Source organism: Glandiceps talaboti, chromosome 10 (assembly GCF_964340395.1).
Source record: "Glandiceps talaboti chromosome 10, keGlaTala1.1, whole genome shotgun sequence".
Lineage (NCBI taxonomy): Eukaryota > Metazoa > Hemichordata > Enteropneusta > Spengelidae > Glandiceps > Glandiceps talaboti.
The window spans coordinates 21,999,564-22,013,909 of NC_135558.1; the positions used below are offsets into that span (position 1 = coordinate 21,999,564).

The following is a 14,346-nucleotide window of genomic DNA, read 5'->3' on the forward strand; positions in this document are numbered from 1 at the left end:
AGAAATATCTCCACCAAAGTGTAAACTACAATCAAGAGATACGGCATCGGAGTAATATACCAAGTCTACATCGAAGTGTGTATGAATGCTGACCAAGTTCAATAAATACCATATACTGTATATTAACATTACATTATATTTCTGGCCTTCTATATATAATTATTGCAATACTTCAGGCAGACAGGTGTGAAACAATAGCGCCAATGGCGTTGTACCACAACTGTAGAGTGTTAAAAATGTTTATCCACATGGTGAGCCATGCCTTCGTACATGTATAGGTGTTCATTTGCTGAACGATTATCCAGTTGCCTATCCAAACCTGTTGATATCTTTGCAATATACATGATCATTTCGCTGTTGCTATGGGCGGGGTCTGTTGCTCGACATATTTGCTCATATTTGTTGAATGTGCATTCACTTGTCGATGAATCACTGATGTTATCTTTGCAACATAGGTGATCATTTGGCTATTGCTATGGGTGGGGTCTTGTTGCTAGGTATATTTGCACACATTTTGTGAATGTTTAATCATTTGTCTATTAATCCGTGTTATCTTTGCAATATACATGATAGTTTGGCTATTGGTATTGGCATGGTCTTGTTGCTAGGTAAATTTGCATCATTTTGTGAATGTTTATGTATTTGGCTATTAATCCCTGTTGTTATCTTTGCAATATACATGATAATTTGGCTGTTGCTGTGGCGTGGTCTTGTTTCTAGGCACATTTACATACATTTTTTGAATGTTTATTCATTTGTCTATGAATTCCTGTTATCTTTGCACATATACGTGATACTTGGGCTGTTGCTATGGGTGTGGTCTTGTTGCTAGGCACATTTACATACATTTTGAATGTTTATTCACTTGTCTAAGAATCATCTTTGTGAAATACACAACCGTTTGGCTATTGCTATTGGCACAGTCATGGTTGCAAGGGATATTTGCATACATTTTTGAATATTTACTCATTGCCTACCAGATGATGTTGTAATTCGACCAAAATGTACTACAATTTGGTTGTTGCTAATGGCGTGTCGTGGTGGCTAGGGCCAATTGCATCAAAATGTTTTGAAGAAAGTCTGCAGGGTAACACTAGAAACATCTCACCAAGTTTCAGTCTAATTGACCAAGTACTTTTTGAGGTATAATTTTTTGACCAAAATTCACATTTTTACACCTAATTTGCATATCGCTGATGAGATCATTATATGCTTAATATTTCTTATTCTATACACCCTCAGATGCATCCCCATTAAATTTCAGTCCAATCTACTGAGTAGTTTGGGAATTAAATAAAAAGACACATATTTAGCCCTAATTTGATGGAATTGCGTCATGAACAGTCTCAATTTGCACACACCTAAGAATGTTCCCACCAATTTCAGGCCAAACTGCCTAGTAGCTTTGGAGTTTAAATGTTTGACAAAAATTCACATTTTTGACCCAAAATGCACACCTCTGATGCGATCATTTTCATTTGAACAATTTTCCATCTACAGGCTGTAAGTCCCTGCCAAACATCAAGCCAATCGGTATGTTGGTTTTTGACTTTAAGTCGTTGACACACACACACACACACACACACACACACACACACACACACACACACACACACACACACACACATTTCACCATGCCTATGGCACTACTGAACCTAGTTCAGTTGTGCTAAAAGTACTCTGTGACACAAAACATGTATGTGTATGTATGTATGTATGTATGTATGTATGTATGTATGTATGTATGTATGTATGTATGTATGTGTGTGTATGTGTGTGTATGTGTGTATGTGTATATATGTGTATGTATGTATGTATGTATGTATGTATGTATGTATGTATGTATGTATGTATGTATGTATGTATGTATGTGTGTGTGTGAGTGTATGCGTGTGTGTGTGTGTGTGTGTGTGTGTGTGTGTGTGTGTGGTAACCACATATTTATTATCAACATCGCCATATTGATATTCAACGGCAACAACAAGTTGGAAAGATAGATTTGTCGAAACATGGAATATATCTACTCACCAGTTCTACTGAGCCATAATGTCGACGACTAAATACACCACGCCTAGATGCAAGCTCTGTAGCAGGGGAGCTGAAAGTAAAATGAAATTATGTCAATAAAGAATATATGTCATGTGTAATTTAATGATTGCTATACGGGAATATATTGGTACAATATTTGTGATAGGCTATTGCCAATATTGATAACTATTGGCATCGTACAATACATTGCTGGACATTGTCAAATACTTTGAAATCAATCGTATTGTTTAAGCACAAAAGAATTCCACAGATTAACAGATTAGTTGTATGAAAGCCCCCCCCCCCTACCACTCTGGTTGTATAACAATGTACGGAATTAAATTTTATATAAAAACTATGTAACCTACGCACATACATTCATTAATTGTGACAAAAATATATCAACATATCAAAAGAAACGAACCGTGAGGTAACAGGAAGTTCCGATAAAGAGGTAGTTCATGACGCTAGCTATATGCAATTATAGTATATGTCGTCTTGTGGTGACATTGTTTAGATTACTGCCATGGTTTCAAATAATAAGATAGTTATTAATAAATGTACGTGTTAAAATATGTTCACCAACGCACTTTGGTTGATTCGATCTTCATGAAAGTCACACAAATACACTCTACGGTTCTAGGCCCGTTGCCTCCGGTCCGTTGCCCCTACATTTTGTGCCCCCGGCCTTTTGCCCCTAGGAACTTATCACCGTCAACGGCAATTCCTTTAGCCGAAGGACAAGGCGCAGACTGATTTTTGTTATGCACTTTATTTGTGAACACACCACTTCCTTCATGTAATGACACCCAAAATTAGCACTAAAGTCTTTTACACGATTTGTGGTAAAGTATCCAAGGCATCGAACATTCAAACATAAAATTTCCTTGGAACAAACAGTACAATGTGTTATTTCTAATTCGCAGTAATTTCTAACATTTGAATTATGCGATAACTATTGCCATTTACTGTTGTCATGTCGAGTAAAACTAAATTAAAGTTTCTAAAAGTACTTCCGATTCAGGTGAGGGTGCAAAAGGCCGGGGGGGGGGCAAAAGGACAGGGGCAATGTATGTATGTATGTATGTATGTATGTATGTATGTATGTACCAAACTGATATCTTATGTAGTATTACTAGTAAATCAGCAAGATGCTGTAGAAAGATCATGTTTGAGTGTACTATTCGATTTCTACGAATACGCTATGCAAAACCATTCTTAGTATTGAGTAATGGATACATGTTTACTTTCCAATTACATGCATCTTGTTTGATCAATGTTTGGTTTTGTACTTACTGAATTAAAATTATTTTAAAAAAAATTACAGCATAAGTAAAAAAATAAGCAATGATATAATTATTTAAAGAAAGGGGAAAAGTTAACGCATGTAAAGCTGCTGACGGAATTTAATTTTGCGTTCTTTGGAAGTACTCAGTACTTAAGTGAATATGATTTGAAAGTACATCGTCATATTTACCACTTAGTGCATGAGTACAAGTCACGTGTTTCTCATCCATACTGTACTCCAAGAGATCTTGTGTCAAGTAAAATGCTATACTTCATGTACCGGTGTCCATTATTGCTTATATAAATACAAACCTAACGTTGTGTTGGTATTTATTAGCAAAACATGTTGATTTTTTCCTGTTCCATTGCTGACGTCTTCGTTCTTTGTAACTTAACAGGCGGAAGTCCATTAAAGACACCTCCAGGGCTCAACAGCGAATGTTCAACTCTTTTCGATAAGAGCATAATCAAATGACGATGTAGTTGTTAATGCGTCTATGTCCTGAATACGTACACGTGTATTGCCAAGAAGCATATTTCATGTATCGTGCTAACATTCAATAATAAAAACTAACGTTATATATTGTTCGATATTTGAAGTAACTGTAGTCTGTCGAATAAAGTGCGTTCAGACTATACTTTACCAATACCTCGTCATATCGATATCAACAACTAATGCACACACACACACACACACACACACACACACACACACACACACACACACACACACACACACACACACACACAACATAGCGACAGCAATACTCAAATTAACTATTGATGTACAACAGATCAGGATTTACACGTGATAAAACTGTTTGTGCTTGAATGTTCATTTGACGTACTTAGATTTCGTTGCCTACAGAACGATGCACAAATCTTATTAAGTAGTGTACAACACTTATCTGACGTATGAAGTAATCAATATATGATTGGACAATATTTGTTGACAGTGGATTTAATATAGATTTGTCAATCTGACAAGATGTACATGTAAAATTAATGACAAGTTGAGTAGCTCTGCGGTAACTAGGACATTTGATCTTAACCTATGCCCTTACTTATTTAATGTGAATAGTAGCTTGAAGTTAAAATATTATCGAGTTTTGAAAGTGACTATTAGTACAATTTTAGACATTGTCAATGATTTACTAGTTCTGGATTAATACTTGATTGATACTTCAACATACGCAAACAAGTGAAAAGCCAAATACGAATATGTGTTTAAGCACAATGCTGACAATATAAATTCAGACTGAGGATATTATAGTCAAATATATCGAGAGCTTGGTTAATTGAGGTTTTGATAGAATAACACCACAAGGACACCAAACAATGACATGGAATAATAATGAATTGATTTATAAACAGCTACGAATAGAATATATTGTTACATTGTAAAGAATAAAACAAAAGGTTTACCAATCAATTTACCACTGATTTACATGGATATCATTTTCAATGATATCGTCTATAGCTTGCTTTATTTACCGTATAATTACTACTTTAACATAACATTTGTTGCGGTCAGTACACTAAAGTCAGGATTTCACATCACATAGTATCTATTAGAATGCATTCATGTAAGAGCAATAAGCATAATATTTAAATTGATAAACTGGAAATATAGGCTTGGAAGTTTAGAGTTTGGTTTGCGTTATGGTCAACGATTCAGAATGTTACTTTCGTTTGCCTTGAAAGGTACAATTCAAGCAAAAGATGATAGCAATGATCAAATAGAGAACCTCGCTAGACGAGATTTATCATAATGCAATATACATTGTCGATGGGGGATACAATCCATTCAGAAACAATCAAACAGTTTACTTTGACAATTGCCTCAGGTAAAACAAGTCTACCACGCATGACTCGTGCGTTATTTGTAATTTTAGTGGCATAAAAACGCCGCCAGCTTTCACTGTTGCATGTGACATAGTCATCCATCATTTATGTATATAACAGTCGGTATATAATAGGGCGTATGGTGGCACAAGTTGCTATGGAATATTTGTGAATGCATATTTGTGAAGGCATTACGCAACGGTTTTTGCAATGTTACGCGACAGGAAATATATATATAATTATGTATATATATTCATCATCATCATCATCATTATTGTCACCGACAGAAATATTCAAGTGTTTGAGTTGTAGCTTTTATTTGACGGCAGTCTGTCAACATCCAACTTGAAGGTCATACATATACTGTGTGGTAGATATAACCTAATTTGCATTGCTACCGGAACTTACGAACCTTAACCTTAGTTCTGGGACTTCGTATTGTAGCTAGATTTTTTATGTTGACTGTCTTTCATCAGACTTGAGTTGATCTGGCACACATTGAGACATATGACAAATTATAAACAGAGTAATTATAGGAAGTCTTAATAGTATGGTACAGCTACCTGATACCTCTGTGATGTGCTGAATAATTATCATAATTTGAACATCGGGGAGGTATACAGTTAAATCGTGCAAATGATGCTTCACCAGTCTAATTGATGTCGTTATTTGTGTTAATGGTCTTGCGGAATAACAGTAACACAGTCACGTTTTAACTGGGGTCCATATCATGAAAATGAAGATTTGCGGTCAATTTGAGCTTAACGTCATTTGGTCGGGCTTTTTTCTGCTAGTAGACATTACTAAGTAAAAGCTAAACAACCACTAAACACACTGATCCGTTGGTGAGTGTGTACACAACGGCTCTGTCGACGTGTAGTTTTACCGTGTGTAGCAAAATAGAGAAGTAATGTAACTACCAAAGTGGTCTCAGCTGGACAAGCTATTTACTCGTTGGGCCATGTACACAGCATTCGTTCCACTATCACTGTCGATAGTGTGTGACGCCTAGTCATATATCAAGAATTATTATAAGTGACTGACTGACTGACTGACTGACTGACTGAATTTCTTTATGAACTAGACAAACCTTTTTGTGCGCCTACGATTGAACTGGAAAAAATCCGACTCGTCATCATCGCTGTCACCAGAACTGCATGGTATGTCTTTAAAATGGTTATTCTGCGCGTGCTTCCTTGATCTACGACGACTGATACCAAAACTACCACATCGTTCCCACAGTGCGTTCATCATTGTTATGTGTACAATGCACAATGGTTCTGAATTTAGTAAGTTGATCACGGTAAGATGCGTCCAAGTTGTACTTCATAATAGTCAGTGGTGTTGAAATAATGGACGAGTCAATGAAACTCCCTAGCCCAGTGACAAAATGTACGTCAACGATTCCTTCCTTTCTTCATATATGATTATTAATCTTTTAAAAAAAATTTCTAGTAACAGTCGATCAAAAATAGTAGACAAGACCAGAACCCACGGCCGTTAAGAGTTACGTCATGGCTTAGTACCAATGTAAGCCAATTGTGGTACGTTATGAAAGTAACACGTAATGTGATGCGAAATTGCAAATAACAATGATTATAACACACTGAGTGTTTCACGGTACGGAATGCACAGCAATCAACTCTACCTACCGATAGATGGCGCTCTAATACACCAAAAGAGCAACTTTGGTTGCCGTGTTTTAATGCCAACTGCAATTTCGGCAGTTGCTAACGAAGCAACGGAACTTGGTCAACACTTGTAATGAATTTGCAAATTATGGCCCATTGTAAATATCCCAGTAAGCGTCAGCATTGACAATTCTGAAAATTGTTGAAGAGTTTATTTGTTCCAAATTAAAATTTGATTGTTGAAAGGGGTTCTGATTGCGGAGAGTTGTACGTAGAAGAATGCACACGTGAATAGTCTCAATGTAATGTCTACATGTAGCTAGTTGGTAACAAAGAGTACTGTCGAAGTAACATAGTCTTAAGCCTCGTTTTCGATAATAATCAGTAAAAGGAAACACACATGTAATGATAATATAAGCCAAGCTACATTGTAATTGATAAACAAATCACAGCCGCCATTAGCATCTTACAGGTGGTTACAATGGATCAGTAGTCATCTCGAACTACCGCCCTCTATCTACAGCACAAGGATGGCAAGAAGTATCATGTGGTATACCTTGAAATATGTGGCAGTGTAGGAATAGTGTATCAATTCGAACAAGAAATGGTTTTGGACAGACACGATAAATATTGGGTAATCGTATACCCTTTTCATCGACAGATGCAGCAAATTAGAACACGCCAACGAATATCTTTGATTTGATTTTAAAGACAACAGAAATGATAGCAGACTTCCAATGTCTACGCTCTTATATGTACAACTTCGAGCCCCTTTGCGAATATTTTCTCAAAAAATGATTAGTTGCATGTCAGGACGCCGAGTATTAAAATATGATTACTATTTTTTCTCAGTAAATAAATTATCGTTTTGACACTGTAATAAATTTTTGTGTATGACACAGCTATTACGAGAGGGCCCTTTGGTACAATGTATTCTGCTTCTTGGGTTTACTTTTGTGTGTGGTCACAAATGTTGGTTTGTTTATAGAGACAGTATAATTGATTTGGTTGGACGTGTCAAGTAAAATGTGATGTTCTGTATGTAGGTACAGTTTGGGTAGTCACCGTTAGTCTTGAACACTTACGGATGTTCTAGATGATGTCCAAGTGTGGTTTCATTAACATTGTTGAAAAAAATGTCTTGGATTACCGTTGGCGAGCAAGCTTATTAAGACGATTGTGTATATGTGTTCCTGGCACAAACTGTATTTCAAGTAGGTATAAGATAGTCTACTTAAGTGGGTATATGATGGTCTATTTAAGTTAGTATGTGACGGTAGACTTACGTTAGTTAGTACAGAACGGTCTATTCAAGTTAATGCATGTATCTAATGGTCTATTCACCAAGTATGTATAGGACAGTCTATTCAAGTTATTATATAATCGTCTTCCAGTTAGTATATAAATGATAGGCTATTTAAATTATATGGTGGTCTATTCAAGTTGCTATGTGACGGTATATTCGCGTTAGTCAGTATAAGATGGTCTATTCAAATTAGTATAGAATGGACTATTAGTATAGGACGGTATATTCGAGTTAGTATATAATTGACTATTAGTATAGGACTGTCTATTCGAGTTAGTACAGAATGGACTATTAGTATAGGACGGTCTATTCGAGTTAGTACAGAATGGACTATTAGTGTAGGACGGTCTATTCGAGTTAGTACAGAATGGACTATTAGTATAGGATGGTCTATTCGAGTTAGTATAGAATGGACTATTAGTGTAGGACGGTCTATTCGAGTTAGTATAGAATGGACTATTAGTGTAGGACGGTCTATTCGAGTTAGTATAGAATGGACTATTAGTGTAGGACGGTCTATTCGAGTTAGTATAGAATGGACTATTAGTATAGGACGGTATATTCGAGTTAGTATAGAATGGACTATTAGTATAGGATAGTATATTCGAGTTAGTATAGAATGGACTATTAGTATAGGACGGTCTATTCGAGTTAGTATAGAATGGACTATTAGTATAGGACGGTCTATTCGAGTTAGTATAGAATGGACTATTAGTATAGGATGGTATATTCGAGTTAGTATAGAATGGACTATTGGTATAGGATAGTATATTCAAGCTAGTACAGTATAATTATGTTTTAATTCTATATATGAGTAAACACACTGCCATGGATAATGTGATGTAAACTGAACACTTAATATATAATCGAACTCTAGGCTATAGATAGCATTGGATATATCTGACTTGTTATATCGCCCTCTGTACATATCCTACCAAACCATTATCTTAAATAATTGATTTAAGTTATATGAGACTGTGGAAACAACTAATATAACTTGACCCACATGAGACAACCTTATCAAAGTGGAAACATAACAATATAATATACATTATTGATTGAACAATATTATTGTTTAGATGGTAATATTATTTATTATTTATTATTTAAAATGTAGGTGAATACTACAAGCACTTGGAGGTACAAATAAAGGAAGACACAATTCTAAGTATGGCAACATTATGAAATCACGTTCACATATGAACATATTTATATTGTTAATTATAATATTAACATTAACAGCGCACGAAAACGAAATGTTTTAAAGATATGTAGAGGGCGCCATATACAAACGCAAGATGTGCTCATTGAGTCACAGCAAACGAAATGTTTTAAAGATATGTAGAGGGCGCCATATACAAACGCAAGATGTGCTCATAGAGTCACAGCAAACGAAATGTTTTAAAGATATGTAGAGGGCGCCATATACAAACGCAAGATGTGCTCATAGAGTCACAACAGATATATCTCAAACATATCAACAGAAATATTTTATATCTCGAAAACGTTTTGCCTCTACTATCCCTTCTGTGTTGTGTTGTGTTGTGTTGTGTTGTGTTGTGTTGTGTTGTGTTGTGTTGTGTTGTGTTGCAATATTATATTAGAACACATTTTCATGCAATAAATCACATTTGTACATTTTTATCCGTTAATTTACACATTTCTATTCTTAACATCACCATTGACATGATTAAATGTTTCAATGTTTGTTTTCATACATGGTTCTAGTCTGTTCGTTAACCCCTTCATGACATTAATAATATTGCCAAGGGATACACAATAGGAATATCAAAACAATAGAGAGATGTCCGGGTAGCCGTATCATGTAGGTCGTGTCAGTAGTATATATATACATATATATTACAGTTATTATACCTTCCTACCACAATACAGCAGTTTTTATTTTTATGATTTTTTCCTGGTGATCAAAGATTTAGTAACCAAAGCGCCTTTCTCTTAGATTCCAATATGTCTTCTTTATATTATGCATTCACTACACCTACACTGAAGACGTCACTTTAAGCCACAGGGTATATATTGGATAACGTCCTAAAGGGTTTTCCAACGGGACCCTACTTATCACTTAAATTGATTACAATAAATTATCAATATTTGTACATACCACACATGTATATAGTACATACCACACATGTATATAGTACACACCTCACGTGTATATAGTACATTCATCACAGGTATACAGTGCATACCACACATGTATATAGTAATACAACACAGGTATACAGTAATACCACACATATATATAGTAATACAACACAGGTATACAGTACATACCTCACGTGTATACAGTACACACCACACATGTATACAATACAGTACATACCTCACGTGTATACAGTACACACCACACATGTATACAATACATACCTCACGTGTATACGGTACATACCTCACGTGTATATAGTACATACCTCACGTGTATATAGTATATACCTCACGTGTATATAGTATATACCAAACATGTATATAGTACATACAACACAGGTATACAGTACATCCCACACAGGTATATATTACATGCAACACAGTTATACAGTACATACCTCACATGTGTACAGTAATACAACACATGTATATAGCACATCACGCATATATATAGTATATACCACACGTGTATGTAGTATATACTACACACTGTCAGGTATATAGTACATTACACACGTGTATATAGTACATGATGTGAATGATGAAGAGAACCTTCTACAAGACACAGCAAATTGCAGTAAGATATAGTTGAAGGAAAATAGAATCCTTGACTCCATGTCATAAATATTCAAACGTCAAGCTGCAAGCTATTAACTTGACAAGCATTGTTATTTTAATATATAACAAATGACTGTGGGAGGACATGACTAAACATTATATAACAACATATATTTATAGAATATGACCTTAAATAACCTGCAGTATGTAGTTGAAATGGTCAGTATATTCATCTACGTACCATTCAGCGCTATTACTCAAACACTTTTCTAGACACTCATCCATGTTTCGCCAGTCTCATGGTCTTCTTTGCCAAGAGACAATTTTGCATAAGATGTGTAGGAACTTAATATAGGAAAGGCACTAAACAAAGTATATGCAAACACATCAAGCCTATGGTGATGATGTTATATTAGTATGGTTGTAAAGTGCGATACCGTTTGTTTGAGCTAACCTCTGTTTACAAGAGTCTGTTGTCAAAAACTTGTAATATGCCTTTCAAATGGCTGTTGTGTGTTCCACATCTTTAGCTAAGATCAGATCTATCTAAATAGATATAGAGGTTGACATCTTCTAGCACAACTTACAATGTTCCGTTTTGATCAAAGCACAACTTACGAGCTAAATGGGGTATTGTCTCTTTGTCTTCTTGGAAAACACAGTTCCCCAACAGTTTATTTCTGTGCGATTAACAGATGAAATAATAAATATTTTGTTAAACTCTGACTTGGAAGGTAATGGTCAGGGTCAAATACAAAGATACATTGTACAAACAGAATGTTATGTCTGATATAAGAACATAAATGAATCAAGTGACTGTATCGTTTTGTTCCTGACTTACAAATAGTTGTTTTTCACACTAAATATAGCTGCTATTCTGTAAAAAAGGTTAAATGGGCAAAACAATTAATGCATATAAGTATTTTCCTTATTCTTTATCATCTGTGCTGAAGAGCTGGGAATAAATGTCGCACTTGAATTTGAATATGAGAATGTCTGCGATATGCTTGTTTTGATTATTGACCCTGAAAGTCAAGTTTAAGTTCAAAGTCGTATAAGAAAGCTTGCACCTGGTGTAGGAGTAGACATTTGAATGGCGTATTTATTTACTACCCGTTTTGATAATGTGTTACTTTACTATACTTTACTATTCAGTAAAATATGATGTGGGTACCAAATGTAATCCTTGTGTATATTTCTCTTGGTCTGCATTACTTGTGAACATGATTTAAAAGAAATTGGTCACACATAAGTTTTACAAAGTCTCTGTAATATGTCAGAATTGGCTTTATTTTCATAATTAATCGTGGGAGTCAAAGATCAAGGTCTCAAAAGAAAGCTTGCACCAGATAATTTGGCGATAGACACTTGAATGGAGTGTCTACAATATATGTATTACACTAAAAACGTGTTGCTGATAATACATCACAAGCCCATTTATCACTCCATTAACCATATTATGCCATGTGTCAAATGGGTTTAATTTATGTGAGACATCATGTAGTTCTCCTATTAGCTCACACAATTTCTTCAACTGTACGTGAACGTATAATGACTGCACACTAAATTGTATTTTATGAGCAAAAGTGACATTTCGATGATTACTCCATTCCAGCAAATGTCATAAAATTAACACCAGACTGTGGAACTCGTGAGTCAAGTCAAATTTCATCGGCATAATTTCCCATGCTTTCTTCAACTGAAAATTGTAATCGGCTGACCCAGCAGCACCCTTGTAGAGGTTTCTCGCCAGTAACTTCCGGCGGGGATAGTAAATTGGTTTTGAATTCGTTGTTGCATGTATGTTGATGGATTGCTTCTACTACAGTGTCAGTTTCAATGATTTCTAATATAATATGTGACCATGCATATCAGTAAATCTTGGCCCAGACGACTAAACTGTAAATGAGACCTGTCTACTCCGATTGTCAACAATCAACGGCTCAAATATGGGTTTAAGTACTATCAAGCGTGCAATGCACAATGGACGATACTATGTTCCAGATATTGAAAGTAATGGTGACATAACAAGTCACAGTTTTGTGAGATTTAGAGTTGTAACCTCTGTTTATATTGTTTATTTGCTTCCATATATGAGAATGAGAGATGAGATCCCTTACATATCTGCTCATATATCTATTCAACTGGAAATAAAGTTTGCAGTATGTATGATTTATATACGATCATTAGCAATATATTTATTTCATGGCAAGTAAAACGACTTTTAAATTCTACACACCGCTTATGCTAAATGAAACGGGAACTGAATACACTTCAAAATACAAATCAGTAATTTTTATGAAAACTATTTTATGTCAACATTTCTCCCCAGCTATCGATTGTTTCAGTTCTACACTAGTGTCAACGAAGTGTTGATTATCAAACAGTTCTATTCAATTAATTCAAATGTACTGTATGCAGTTTACATCTCATAGTGTAATCCACAGTCTCTCCACACTTTAATTAAGGTATATACGACTTAAGGTTTATTGTCAATCTGGTTTGTAAGATATCACCACTAATTAGGAGCTTTTGTGATCATAACATGCACATATCACTTTGACCCTATATGATGACCCTTATCCATCAATGCCATGTCAATAGGGTAACAGACTCACATAGTTATCTCCTATTAAGTCTAGAGACACATATATACATCTGTGCTGCAATGCTTAGAAGACATATATGATTTTAGGGTAAAAGAATGATGGTGGTGGAAAAACAACGTATGTTTAAAAGAAGGAAATCCCGTCGTACTACTATATTGAAATTGAAATTAACAGTTGTTTAAATCACTTGGTAGTATTGTATCGTATAAGTAATGTCATTATCACATTCTTCGTCATCATGACGTTGGAAGTAGTTGTTTTCATATACAGACATCGATTTTGATTCCCTTGTTGCAGCGCTACCGTTGTTAGGTAAACAATACAGTTATCGATGAAGAATAGAAGAAAGGCAATGTTATTCAGATACGAAATCAACAATCAAGAATTAGTATAATTATCGCATATAGTTATCTCCATTTCAACCTATTATCTTTCCATTGCTCCCAATTTCTGAAAATTACCGCAAGTAATTCTGTACAATTTGGCTATCGTCTCTGTATACAAACAAACAAATAAAAACATTCAGAATAATTCTATATTTCAAAGTGAAAATTCTGACAATATTTTCAACATTTCGTGTGTATTCATTTCCATAAAAATATAACGTATTCTTAATAATAATGCAAACATTCCATATGGTAGACGTTTTCACTAAACTTGGACGAAATGAACAATGAGGAAGTGTTAAACAAGGTGACTAAGAAATGAAACTTATCAAATACGTCTAGAAAACCTTTGCCTTAGAATTATTCTGCAATTCCCTTGGCTGCTTCTTCATTCAACACGAAAAAAAACCAGTTTGCATTTAAATGAGACAAAATACAACGTAGTTGAATTTGTACATTAACGTTTGACTGACTTATGGTACTTTGTATACTTAATCAACTTCTGGCTAGACTAGCCTTCCAGCAAAACG

At 35.0% G+C, this 14,346-nt stretch overlaps 1 protein-coding gene across 1 annotated transcript in view; it reads right to left on the bottom strand.

Moving 5' to 3' along the window:
- LOC144441507 (GTPase-activating Rap/Ran-GAP domain-like protein 3) overlaps positions 1-14,346 on the bottom strand; it is a 137,328-nt gene that overhangs the window by 75,851 nt on the left and 47,131 nt on the right. The window contains exon 2 of the mRNA XM_078131092.1: positions 2,029-2,098. Within this exon, the coding sequence (XP_077987218.1) occupies positions 2,029-2,098 (70 nt within the window). The remainder of the gene's footprint in view (positions 1-2,028; positions 2,099-14,346) is intronic.